At 40.4% G+C, this 14029-nt stretch overlaps 1 protein-coding gene and 1 pseudogene across 1 annotated transcript; both read left to right on the plus strand.

The window, feature by feature from the left end:
* Window positions 1-1784: 1784 nt before the first annotated feature.
* On the plus strand, window positions 1785-2723 carry LOC126007062 (olfactory receptor 6N1). Its single transcript, XM_049772571.1, has one exon. The coding sequence runs from the start codon at window positions 1785-1787 to the stop codon at window positions 2721-2723; it is 939 nt and encodes a 312-aa protein (XP_049628528.1).
* A 6505-nt stretch (window positions 2724-9228) lies between these two features.
* On the plus strand, window positions 9229-9344 carry LOC126007463 (uncharacterized; annotated as a pseudogene).
* The last annotated feature ends 4685 nt before the right edge of the window (window positions 9345-14029 follow it).

Here is a 14029-nt window from a genome sequence, read left to right on the forward strand (position 1 = left end):
TCACATTTTGAATCTGTAGCACAGCTGTTAGGATGTTTGCCTTACACATGGCCAAACCAGATATGATTTCTAACATCAAATAAGATCCCCTGAGTCCTCTAGGACTGAGCTCAGAGTCATGAGTAACCCCTGAGGAACAGCAAATATACACTCTTTCTCCTCAAATAAGGAAACAGGATGTCAATTTTAGTGTACCCTCATTTTCTCATCCTGATTTGATCGTGCCATATAAGTCACTTTTATCTTTATGGGCTAATGTGACTCGACGGATTTAAGATATTTTTCAATGCTCCCACTCTGATAGATTTAAGATATTCTCCAATGATGCAATGATTTTCATTGTTAAGGCCACATAGGAGTGATAATTCCTAAATCTTCCTTTGGACCTGTGGTCTCTCTGCAGTGGGAATGGTATACATAACAGTTAGAAAAGAGAAGAATAAATAAAAGAAACAACTAAGGAGAGTGGAATGGGTATAGTCTTCAAAGCCAACAAATGAGTAGCACTGAGAGGAGACATCTTCAGTGGGAAGAGAGCTTAACCTATTCAGGAACCCTCAGAGCCCTGGGGGTACAGAAAGCCACATTCACCCAGAACCTGCTGAGATGAGGCCTTAACTTGGGGTTCCTCCACATGTGTCTGCTATTAAGTGGATCTGGGCCCTCAGTGAAGATGGTAGCATTAGGGATATGCTAACACTTAGAAACACTTAGAACACTTAGAAAGAAGAACACTTAGAAAGGAGGGTAGGAGGTACGAAGAACATTTTTGGAAACCCAGGTGCAGGTTTAGGGGCAGAGGGCTTTCCATGCTTTGTGGTAGGAGCTGAATGGGGCAGACATGAATGTAAAGGGTTATTCAGGACCCACCCATCATCCCCACCCAGGAAGTAGCTCTAGAGAAACCAGAACCCCGTGAGCTTTGCTCAGGATTCCTGGTGCCTGAGTGGAGAGACTCCTCTGTTATCTCTTAGACAGAAAAGAAGGCTGCTTCCTAATCAAGCATGTTTCTTCAGGAAAGCTGCACATCCCAGTGTAGAGCTTGAGCAACACTCATTGCTTCTGTTTCCTTGTTAAAGCTCTAGTTTCCCAGCAATTTTCATTGACCTTTTAAATCCCTGGATCAAAGTAACATGCTTGTGCACAGAGAATGCCCCAGTACTGTTGCACTGTCTTTGTATGTGGGGACCAAGATGGTCATCTGTGAAGCACAGGCCAGAGCAGCTGGGTGCAACTGGATGAGGCTGGAATTCAGGCTGCAGCAGGAACAGCAGGCAAGGTCTGTCTTTTGGTCTTCTGTGCTCATTTATTTCCTTGACTTCCTGAGCTTTGCTTAGGACTCAATGGGCACAAAGAGAATGAGACTATGATGGGAACTTTTAAGGAATTGGACTATGTGGGGAGGAAGGTATAGCCAGAAAGTTGTAGAAGAAAATATATAATTTAAATGTGTCTTGGCCCAGAATAATGGCAATGTTTTATGAGTATCAATGGTTTATTTCTGTTTAGAGTTTGGACAAGCCATTTACCTTCCAGTATAGAACTCAATCTTTTCATAAAGGACTCACTAGTCCCAGGGGTGTGATCAATGCAGGTCCTGTGTCCTATGATGGAGTGTTCTAGGTAGAGCTACAATATGGCCGCATGTGGACTTATAGTCACTTAGGCATTTCCTGGGAGGAGCACTTTACTAGGAGAGGCCTTTTAGGGTGGGGTTCTAGTCAGGACTCGGGCACTTACTTCTCCTCCCCGCTATATCCCTTAAAGGCCATGCTTGGGCAGTCATGACCTCTGGAAACTGGAGCCGCGTGACAGAGTTCCTCATTCTGGGCTTCCCGCAGTTGCAGGGCGTTCAAGTGTACTTGTTTCTGCTACTACTACTCATCTACCTCACCACCATAGCTGGCAACCTGCTCATTTTCCTGGTGGTCCGCCTGGATTCCAGGCTGCACACTCCCATGTACCATTTTGTCAGCGTGCTCTCATTGCTTGAGCTTGGCTACACTGCAGCCACCATTCCCAAGATGTTGGCCAACCTGCTCAGTGAGAGAAAAACCATCTCCTTCTCAGGCTGCCTCCTGCAGATCTACTTCTTCCACTCACTAGGTGCCACTGAGTGCTACCTGCTCACCGCCATGGCCTATGACCGCTACCTGGCCATCTGCAGGCCCTTGCACTACCCCACACTCATGACAGCAGAGCGCTGTGCCAGAATTGCTGCCTGCTGCTGGCTAGGAGGCCTGGCAGGACCGGTGGTGGAAATCTCCCTGGTGTCCCGCCTCCCTTTCTGTGGCCCCAACCGCATCCACCACATCTTCTGCGACTTCCCTCCTGTGCTGAGTCTGGCCTGCACTGACACATCTATCAATGTGTTGGTGGACTTCGTGGTTAACTCCTGCAAGATTCTGGCAACGTTCCTGCTGATCCTGAGCTCTTATGCACACATCTTGCGCACAGTGCTGCGAATGCCATCGGCAGCTGGCCGTCGCAAGGCCTTCTCCACCTGCGCCTCTCACTTAACTGTAGTCTTCATCTTCTACTCGAGCATCCTCTTCATGTACGTGCGCCTCAAGAAGAGCTACTCGCTGGACTATGACCGTGCGCTGGCCGTGGTCTACTCTGTACTCACACCCTTCCTTAATCCTTTCATCTATAGCCTGCGCAATAAGGAGCTCAAGGAGGCTGTGAAGCGGCAATTCAGGAGGATGTGGGTGTCCAACTGAGGCTTTGGGGATGTGGGGAGAATCACATTGGGGACCTTTTCAAGAGGACTCTGAACTTAGAAGAATGAATGTATGATCCTGTGAACAGTTGTGCCTGTTCACTCTGCAGAATATTCATATGTACATCCTGCCTCATCTGTGCCCATCTCTATGACCTCTGTAGGATTTTTACCTGACTGTCCCTTCACCAATGTGCACTCCTGTGACTATGCAGTCCCTTCACCTGTGAGTGTCCTCTCACTATACGCTGGTGCTATGTCTTGTTCAGTCACCTGTTCATGACTCCTTCATAGCAATAGCCCCATTGTAGGGCATTTATCCTACATAACAGACACCTGTGAACATATTAAGGACTTTATAAAATATGAATCTTATTCAAAATTTGCATGTATATTTTTCTAATCAACTTGATTGGAAACTCCACATAAATAAATGCACTTTTAAATTTTAAACTATTATATTTGTTAAATAAAATTGAACATTTTATGTACCATGTATAGTATCTATTGTATATGCATCATTTTATATTAGATCATTTAATGTGAATATAGTGCAGAAAAACAACCATTATGGATGTGTGTGTATTTGCATTTTGGGCCACACTTTGTAGTATTCTGGTCTTACTCCTGGTTCTGTGTTCACGGATCACTCATGGCACGGCTCAGAGAATGATATACAGTTCCAGGTATAGAACTCAGGCTACCTATATGTGAGTCAAACACTTAACCCAATACTATCTCTGACCCAAAGTGATATTGTACTTGAACTAAAATCTTAGTCTATTCTGCTGCCTACTGATGATCTGATCTTTAGTAATAATACAAAATCTATGTCTCAATTTTATTATTTATTAAATTATTTCTATGCCATTGTTTAGAAAATTTGTGATGAGTTTCTAAGCATAGTGTGTATAATGCACGCAACTGATAGTAAAAACAACTTTCATCTCTTTTGTTTTATACATATTTTATTTGTGCCAGACCTATCACAATGTCTCTGAGTCTTAAGACAATATTTAGAAAAATGTAATTAAGCTAAAATCTTCATAGATGCTTTCCCCTGACGAAGTAGGCTGAAGATGTTGTGGAGTATGGTTTATAAGAGATGTGGCTGCTTTCACTGTGTCCTGGCCAACTCTGTGTGATCGTCTTCATAACCTAATTTATGAGGTCAGTTATTGCAGAGATGGGATTGCTGTTAGTATTAGACCACTTATTCATTTCATTTTAGCTAATTGTTTACTAAAATATGGGAGAAATATTTATAACTTAGTATATGCAAAGGTCAGGTGGAAGATAAAATTTTAGCTGCTGCTGGGAATTTGTCATATATATGAACTTGTAAGTAGAGGACAAATATGAACTATAAGAAAACTTTCAATTCTAGGCAACTTTCCAATAAAATTTATTTACAATATTTATTTAAGAAAGATACCATCTGTGGGACCGAGAAGGTGGTGCTAGAGGTAAGGTGTCTGCCTTGCAAGTGTTAGTGTAGGACGGACCGTGGTTCAATCCCCTGGCGTCCCATATGGTCCCCCCAAGCCAGGGGCGATTTCTGAGCCCACAGCCAGGAGTAACCCCTGTGCGTCAAATGGGTGTGGCCCAAAACCAAAAAAAAAAAAAAAAGAAAGATAACATCTTAAATTAAAATCTGTTTTGATCACCTGGACATTTTAAATTGTGTGTAGATAATTCTCAGGAATCCCAGATATAATAATAAATCAAAATATAGTACCTAGTACTTATCTGCATTATGTGTGAAAAGAGTAGAGATTAAGCTTTAAATAAATATTGGTAACTATATCTATATATCTATTTATAACTAAGTTATAAATATTTATCCCATAATTTAGTAAACAATTAGCTAAAATAAAATTAATAAGTGGTCTAATACTAACAGTATTAGACTAATATTATTAGACAGATTTAGACACTTCTAGACTATTACTAACAGTAACCCCATCTCTGCAATAACTGGATTATGAAGATGGTCACACAGAGTTGGCCAGGACACATTGGAAACAGCACATCTCTTATAAACCATACTCTACAACATCTTCAGCCCATTTCTTCAGGGGAAAACATCCAAGACAATATTTAGGTAAGTGTAATTAAGCTAAAATCTTCATATGAGATCACTGATTTCCTACATCAGTTTGCCCGTATAGTCTCCTCAAGGTTAACAGAGCCCTTGTAACAATACAAATTATTACTGGACCTACTCCTGTCCTTTAACCTCAATCCCATTCACCTCTGTTTTTATAAAAGAGGACTCTGGAATTCAAGATTTCCTTTTTGCATGTGGAATAGTCCCCACTACAGAAAGGAAAATTTCCTGCTTCTGTTTATGCAAATCAACATAATGCCATGAAACATCAAAAATACTAAAGGTGCCAAGAAAAGAGAAAGAGCTAATCTTCTTTTATAGAACACAAAACAACATTGTAACTATTTGACTAATATGTAGGGGACTTTCCACACTAAGAATTCCTATAATTTCTATAGATACAATTTTCCCTGAACACTGCAATATGAATTTAGAGTATCTCAGCTCCTTTTCATAGAATTCTTTATACAAAAACATTAAATAATTTCTAGCTTCTTTTCCATTCTTCTACTGGTTGGTCCTACCACTCTGTTTGCAACTGGCAACCAGATCAGAGCAGGGTCATTTTTGCTCTGACTTGTTTCAGTGGTTTTTCTGTACTCTCCTCCTAAGCAAGGGCTATGGGTCTAGAAGGAAATTTTGAAACCACCCTATTCTAACTTGAAAACAATTTAATAGACTTACATCTAATATGACTAATTGTCCTTTATGATATTTATTAAAGACCTTTATATCAATTTGTCATATCAATATGTCAATTTTTAAATATTAACAATAAACTACCATTACATTCAAATAGCATTTATAATATTATCATGACCCATTGATATTTTCACACTTTATAAATGCTCTTTAATGACCAACCCTTTTCACATAGGTTAACCAAAATGTTTTTCAACATTTTCTACACAATCTTTCATTCTTAACTTTTGTTTTTGTTTTTGTTTTTGTTTTTGGGTCATACCCGGCAGCGCTCAGGGGTTACTCTTGGTTCTATGCTCAGAAATCACTCCTGACAGGCACAGAGGACCTCAATGCTATCTCTTTGGCCCCCAATCCTTCATTCTTAAATAAAGTTATTATCTAAAAATAAATAAGCAAAAGAAGCTTCATCATCAAAAAGAATATCTGAGGTCAGAAAATTATTCTCCAGTAGAAATTAAAAAAAACCCAAATTTTTTCTTTTTTTAATTTTAGTTATCAGCACTTTGGTCATAAGTTACTGAGGGTAGGAGATAAAAAAAAAGGGGTAGCTACACCTAGGGTTTTCTTATCTCAATGCTTCCTCTTTAGCTTCTTGTCCAGAGAGGCCTCAATTCAGTGCAAAATGTTTTAATAATTCCTTTGTACTTCTCAGAGCACTCCTTTGCTGGTCTCATCAGCAAATTTAAAACTTCTGCTAACTCCCACAGTTGGAAGGCCCTAGGCTGGCACCCCTGTCTTTATCCCTTGGCTACTGACTGCCTCATCCAGCCTAACTGCCTGGTTCCATGCCAGCCCCCTGTCATACTATTTGCAATCCCATAGAAATATTTACAAGCCAGAATACTGCATAGGAAGAGAAGAATGGGTTTAGTCTCATGCTTTTACCTTCAGGCTTGTGGCAGCAGTGAAGGCAGTCTCAGAGATAGCACCTGTGTCCAGTGGCTTTCTACCTACACTCTGAACTTGGCAGCTCTTCTGCCTGCACCCCACCTGAGCTTGCCACACCTATGCATATAACTTCATTTTGTCTACTTCTGCCCCCATCTTATCTAAATGTAGCAGGAAAGAGACTAAAATTGTATAAAAAGTTCAGACTTTTACTAGGACAAATTTAAGTCTTGATGGCCATTAAGAATTGTTCAGAATTTACTACCTATCCCTTGCCACACACTGGCTTGTCTGTCTCTATGAGAGCAATTAACATTAGGTTTACATATCAAGCCAAAGGACATGCACACACACACTTTTTGATAAACTTAAACAAAATTCCATATCAACACAGAACACAAACTGACAGAGATAAGACAAAATTTGACAAATATAGTAAAGGAATTGTCATGACTGAGAACCCCTGTACTAAGAAGCATTCACCTTTCCAGTAATGTTAACTACCCTGATGGTTCCCAATGCCAGTGGAAGCATGCTTCTTGACATTCTTGAATCTCTCTAGAATAATGGAAATCAGGGTAAACTGATATTGACTCATTCCTGTAAAGTGAAAGAAGAGTGTGCACAGATGAATTGTCAAACTCAGAATGAAACTGGACACACAGATAATAGCAGAGGGAAGGTATAGATTGGCAGAGAAAATATGCCCCCCAAAACATTCTTTTGGACTACAGGGTCCTGACAGGTCCTGTCCCAGTGAAACTCAGTCAGAATATGCCTAAGATTTTCAAAGGGCCCCTAACTGAAGGAAAAGGAATATCTTCCTGCTTCCCTGACAGAAACTCTCCAGCACATCTATCTAGGTCTATTGCCAGATGTTTCACAAAAGCCCTTACCAGAAAATATACCTTAAATCATTTCTGGATTTTTTCACACTGAGACACACCATGAATTTACCAGATTTTCTTGACCCTTTCCTACCTATTTTTCTGTTGTCCCTCAGTCTTTTAGATAACCAGATCCTGGCCGAGTCCCCAAATATTAAGTTCAGACACTGGATATGCCACCTTAAAGTATAAAGTTAGTTTATTCCAGCATGCTTGGGTCTAAACAGCTTCTAAGAAATGAAGAACCTGAGAATGACTTGAATGCCATTTTTATAGGATACCTAGAATTTAATCTAGGGGAAGTTGATCTTTAAAATTATTGGTCCTTAGTACAAAGTTGCATCAGACAAAGGCTAGGATTGGTTATTGTATATAAGTTGCATCAGACAAATGGATAGGGCAGGCTGTAGGCTCAGCTAAGGGAAATCATGTGCCTCCAAATCCAGGGTATAGTGTCAGAACTATAGTGTGGATGTCACCAGGCCTAGGGTGCAGATATCATCTGTCCATTGCTGTTTAGCCTTATATGTATATTCACATCTTTTTGGTATTTCCTGATATTGACCAGGAGGCCAATTTCTGGTATCAGGCATGTCCAGTATTATTGCAAAGTTACAACAAGTGCCAAACAAGCACTTATTTCTAACTTGAGCCTATCATGGCTCTACTTTGGTTCACTGCATGGCCAGGTTCACAGAAGCAAAATAGCAATTAAGTTTATACTTATATTCTAATGTTCCAAAGGGAGGTTCAAAGGCACACCATACTCCTAGGTTCACAGCAAATTATAAATCAGACAATAGATCCTAACAGTGAGGATAAATGTGGGATGTGTATATATGTCACAAGTATGTCAGCATATCTTACTTTTGGTCTGTTCAGAAACAGCTTAAAGGAAAGAAACCAGAGATTGTGTGACAGTTTCACCACATGAGGAAAACAATTAAATCTCAAAAGGGGCACTTTCCAGATGGGTTGTAAATAAAAGATAAGGGAAAAAACAGAAGCCATTATGCTAGAAATGGACTTTCCCACAAGACTGATAACCCTCACTAGCATAAAAATAGCACATAAATTAGATGTATCAAAAGCTGACCAGTATGTTTCTAGACCTTGTTTTCTTTACCTCACTGAGGTTTGAATTTGGCTTTCCTACCTTTGTATAGAAGACTGAATGTGTGCTTAAAAATCTGCTCTAGGCCTCCATGTCTCTTCGGCCTGGGGTCCTTATTACAGAGCTAATAAACTTAATATATTTATTTGTCTCTGGTGTCTCCAGGTCTTTGTGGGTCTGGCCTAACACCAACTCCAGGAATGACAGCATATTGATGAAAAAATAGGTTTCTATAGCACTGTATCCACTGTACCTCCAGGATGATGGCCTTATTCCCAGTCATGATGCAGACATAGATGAGCAGCCAGGGCATGAAGATTTCCTGCATGTGCAAGAACACCAAGATTCGAAACTCTGTCATTGGGGTCTGGCTCCCAGGAACCATCTGCCTGGTTGACTGAGTTGAAGGGAATGAAAAAGGAAGTCTCAAGGTTTCCTTGCTAGCTGCTGCAAGCAGCTCTATTGAGGCTATATACATTCCACAGTTTAAACTATTCTGCAAACATCTGGGCTCTTCCAGAGGAAGGGAAGCTATCAGTGTCCCCAAACCATGAATTTTGTTCCAGATCCAAGGCTTCTAAGGAGAAGGATACAGAAAGATAATGAGTAAGGAGACAAAAAGATAAAGGGCCATTAAGATAGTAAAGAAAAGCAGGTGGACTGTTTGCCTTGCACTCTGTTGAGCATGGTTTTATTCCCAGTATCCTAGATGAACCACCATTTCCAGGAATAATTCTTGAGTGAGAACCAGGACTAAGATGTTAGCATTGTTGGGGCAGCCACTTAAAAATGAAACAAGGCCGTGCTCGCTTCGGCAGCACATATACTAAAATTGGAATGATACAGAGAAGATTAAAATGGCCCCTGCGCAAGGATGACACGCAAAAATGAAACAAGGCCAAACAAAAAGAGATATTTGGCAATACATCAGACAAAGGGTTAAATTGTTAACTCATAGACCTAAACCAGCAAGGAAACTTTGTACAAACTTTTATTCTCTGTCACATTGTCACTTGACCAGTAACAAAAAAAGTTCATATAACCCTCAAAATTATCCACAATCAAATTAGTCCTATACTAAAATTCTCTCAGCTGGGGAGTTACTTTATCCTCTACTTTCCAAAATTCTTTCCTAGTTCCCATGTTTGAGTATGAGCATCTTCATTACTAAATATTTTCTTATTGAAAATATTAAATAACCTAGAAAATGAAGAAACTAAGATACCTGCTTGCGGGTGTCCTATAAGCCCCCCGAAGGGGCCCGGCCAGCAGAGAGTGGATGAGAGGCTCACGAACAACCGCATCTTTATTTTGCAAAGCTCAGATCACACAGCCACACCTTGAAAAAAATCTAAGAGAGGTTAATAATAAAGCCCAAGACAGGAAATTTCGTTCAAAGGCGTTTAATGGGGTTCAGCACCCTCTTATATAGAGAAGGTACAGGGGGCAGGCAAAAGGCAGTGTCAATCACTCTCTTCAGTGCACAGACTTATCTCATTATTCCAAATAAGGTATAAACACAGGACAGGTAGGTTGGAACAGGAACATAACATCATTCCCTAAAAAAGTGGGCAGGGGGCAGTCATGCCAGATCCTGGGAAGTCGGTTTGGCCACATTCCTAAACTCTTAACAGATGTATGGTGGGGCAAAGTTTTTTGTAAAAACCCGATGCTGCACAAAGCAATAAAAGGTACCTCGTTAACTCAAGAATGTGGACTGGGGAAATCTAACTTCATTCCAGGCTGAGTTTCTCTTTCCCCTGGGCTAAGAAATTATTTATTACTTGTTTCCTGCTGTCCCAGAGGTTTTGTAGCAAACAGCACGTAGGGCTGGAAAATGGCAGAGAGGTTTTTGCAAAAGTGGCCAAGTCACAGTAGCCAACACCTGCTGCCACCACTCCTGAATCAGGAACAGCACAAGTCACTGGTTGGGTGTGGCTGCACCACGCTTGGCCTCTCTTTGATATGGGATCATTCACTGTAATGGAGGAATAAGAACATGAATAGAGGTACCTCAATAGAAAGAAAACATATAGACCTTAAGACTGTTTCCAGAGCACTGTTCATTCCTGAGACCACTCCCTCTCTGCACCTTGTGTCTGGAAGCTGACAAGTTTCTTTACAACTCACTCCACTCCTGTTTACAATGGGACTCAATAGTAACTATGAGAAGAGAGTCAGCCTTGTTGGTCTGTGCAGGCACCCTCTTGCTGCATTGGTGGGGAGTATCAAGGAAATTACAGTCAAGAACTCTCTCCCTGGCAGGTTGAAATAGCCAGTTTTTTTAAATCTTTATTTAAGCGCCATGATTACAAGCATGTTTGTAGTTGGATTTCAGTCATAAACAGAATACCCTCCTTCACCAGTGCAACATTCCCACCACCAATACCTCCTTCCTCCCCCACCCCTGCGTGGATTTGCGACAGGTATTCTACTTCTCTCCTTCTTTAACATTGTCATGCAGCAGTTAGTGTAGTTATTTCCCTAACAGTGTTCACCTCTCTTTATGGTGAGCTTCAAATTGTGATCCAGTCCTTCCAGCCCTTAATTCTATTGTCTCTGGACCTTTTACAGTAATGTCCTTAATTTTTCTTAAAACCATAGATGAGTGAGACTATCCTAGGTCTATCTCTCTCCCTCTGACTTATTTCACTCAACACAATAGATTCCATGTACATCCACGTATAGGAAAATTTTATGACTTCATCTCTCCTGACGACTGCATAATATGCCATTGTGTATATTTCTTTAGCCATTCATCTGTTGAGGTTATCTGGGTTGTTTCCAGAGTCTGGTTATTGTAAATAGTTCTACAATGAATAGAAGTGTGAGGAAGGGATTTTTGTATTGCATTTTTGTGTTCCTAGGGTATATCCCTAGAAGTGGAATAGCTGGATCATATGGGAACTCAATTTCCAGTTTTTTGAGCAATCTCCATTTGTTTTCCATAAAGGCTGGACTAGACGGCATTCCCACCAGCAGTGAATAAGAGTTCCTTTCTCTCTACATCCCCACCAACAATTTTGTTCTTGTTCTTTGTGGTGTATGCCAGTCCCTTTGGTGTGAGATGGTACCTCATTGTAGTTTTGATTTGCATCTCCCTGATGATTAGTGATGTGGAGCATTTTTTTATGTGTCTTTTGACCATTTGTATTTCTTCTTTGAGGAAGTGTCTGTTCATTTCTTCTGCCCATTTTCTTATGAGGCTATATGTTTTTTCTTATTAAGTTCTGTCAGTGCCTTGCATATTATTGATTTTAGCCCCTTGTCTGATGGCTATTGGGTGAATAGTTTCTCCCATTATGTGGGTGGCTTTTGTATCTTGGGCACTATTTTCTTTAAGGTACAGAAGCTTCTAATCTTAATATAGTCCCATCTGTTTCTCTACTTCCAACTGTTTGGACAGTGCTTTTTCTGCCTTGAAGATGCCTTTAGTCTCAATGTCATATAGTGTTTTACCTATGTGTTGTTCTATACACCTTATGGTTTTAGGCCTGATATCAAGGTCTTTAATCCACTTGGATTTGATCTTTGTGCATAGTGTTAGATGGGGGTCTGAGTAAGGTTTTCTGCAAGAGGCTAACCAGTTGTGCCAACAACACTTGTTGAAGAGGCTTTCCTTGCTCCATTTTGGATTTCTTGCCCTTTTATCGAAGATTAGCTCATAGTATGTCTGGGGAACATTCTCTGAATACTCAAGTCTATTGTACTGATCTGAGATTCTGTCTTTATTCCAATACCATGTTGTTTTGATAACTATTGTTTTTTAATACAGTTTAAAATTGGGGAAAGTAATGCCTCCCATATTCATTTTCCCAAGGATTGATTTAGCTATTCATGAATGTTTATTGTTCCAAATGAATTTCAGGAGTGTTTGATCCACTTCTTGGAACAATGTCATTGGTATCTTTAGAAAGGTTGCATTAAATCTGTACAATGCTTTGGGAGTATTTCCACTTTAATGATGTTAATCCTTTTAATCCATGAGCAGGGCATGTATCTTCATTTCCTTGTGTCCTCTCATTTCTTGAAGCAGGCTTTTGTAGTTTTCTTTGTATAGGTCCTTCACCTCTTTAGTTAAATTGACCCCAAGATATTTGAATTTGTGGGGCTCTAATGTGAATGGGATTTTTTTTGTTTGTTTTTGGGCCACACCCGGCGTTGCTCAGAGGTTACTCCTGGCTGTCTGCTCAGAAATAGCTCCTGGCAGGCACAGGGGACCATATGGGACACCGGGATTCAAACCAACCACCTTTGGTCCTGGATCGGCTGTTTGCAAGGCAAATGCCGCTGAGCTATCTCTCCGGGTCCCTGTGAATGGGATTTTTTAATGTCCATTTCTTCTCTATCATTATTGGTGTACAAAGCCATTGACTTTTATGTGTTAAATTTGTAGCCTGCCACTTTGCTATATGAATCTATTGTTTCTAGAAGCTTTTTGCCAGAGTCTTTAGGGCTTTCTAAGTATATTATAATGTAATCTGCAAACAGAGAGCTTGACTTCTTTTTTTCCCTATCTGGAGGCCCTTGATTTTTTTTTCTTGCCTAATCACTATGGCAAATATTTCTAGTACGATGTTGAATAGGAGTGGTGAGAAAGGGCAGCCATGTCTTGTACCAGAATTTAGGGGAAAGGCTTTCAGTGTATCTCCACTGATAATAATATTTGCCATTTGCTTGTGGTAGATGGCCTTGACTATATTGAGAAAAGCTCATTTCATTCCCATCTTGAGGAGAGTTTAGTCAAGTTGACTCCAAGATATTTAACTTTGTGTGGCACTATTGTGAATGGAGTTGCTTTCCTTCCTTCCTTCCTTCCTTCCTTCCTTCCTTCCTTCCTTCCTTCCTTCCTTCCTTCCTTCCTTCCTTCCTTCCTTCCTTCCTTCCTTCCTTCCTTCCTTCCTTCCTTCCTTCCTTCCTTCCTTCCTTCCTTCCTTCCTTCCTTCCTTCCTTCCTTCCTTCCTTCCTTCCTTCCTTCCTTCCTTCTTCTTTCTTCTTCTTTCTTTCTTTCTTTCTTTCTTTCTTTCTTTCTTTCTTTCTTTCTTTCTTTCTTTCTTTCTTTCTTTCTTTCTTTCTTTCTTTCTTTCTTTCTTTCTTTCTTTCTTTCTTTCTTTCTTTCTTTCTTTCTTTCTTTCTTCTTTTTTCTTTTTTTGGTTTTTGGGCCACACCCGGAGTTGCTCAGGGGTTACTCCTGGCTGTCTGCTCAGAAATAGCTCCTGGCATGCACGGGGGACCATATGGGACACCGGGATTTGAACCAACCACCTTAGGTCCTGGTCGGCTGCTTGCAAGGCAAACGCCACCACTGTGCTATCTCTCTGGGCCCTGGGGTTGCTTTCTTAATGTCCATTTCTTCCTTATTATTATTGGTGTATAGAAAGACTATTGATTTTTGTGTGTTAATTTTGTAGCCTGCCACCTTGCTATATGAGTCTATTGTTTCTAGAAGCTTTTTGGTAGAGTCTTTAGGGTATTCTAAGTAGAGTATCACATCACCTGAAAACAGTGAGAGCTTGACTTCTTCCTTTCCTATCTGGATTCCCTTGATATCTTTTTCTTGCCTGATCGCTATAGCGAGTACTTCCAGTGCTATGTTGAATAGG

The sequence above is a fragment of the Suncus etruscus genome, chromosome 4, assembly GCF_024139225.1.
Source record: "Suncus etruscus isolate mSunEtr1 chromosome 4, mSunEtr1.pri.cur, whole genome shotgun sequence".
Lineage (NCBI taxonomy): Eukaryota > Metazoa > Chordata > Mammalia > Eulipotyphla > Soricidae > Suncus > Suncus etruscus.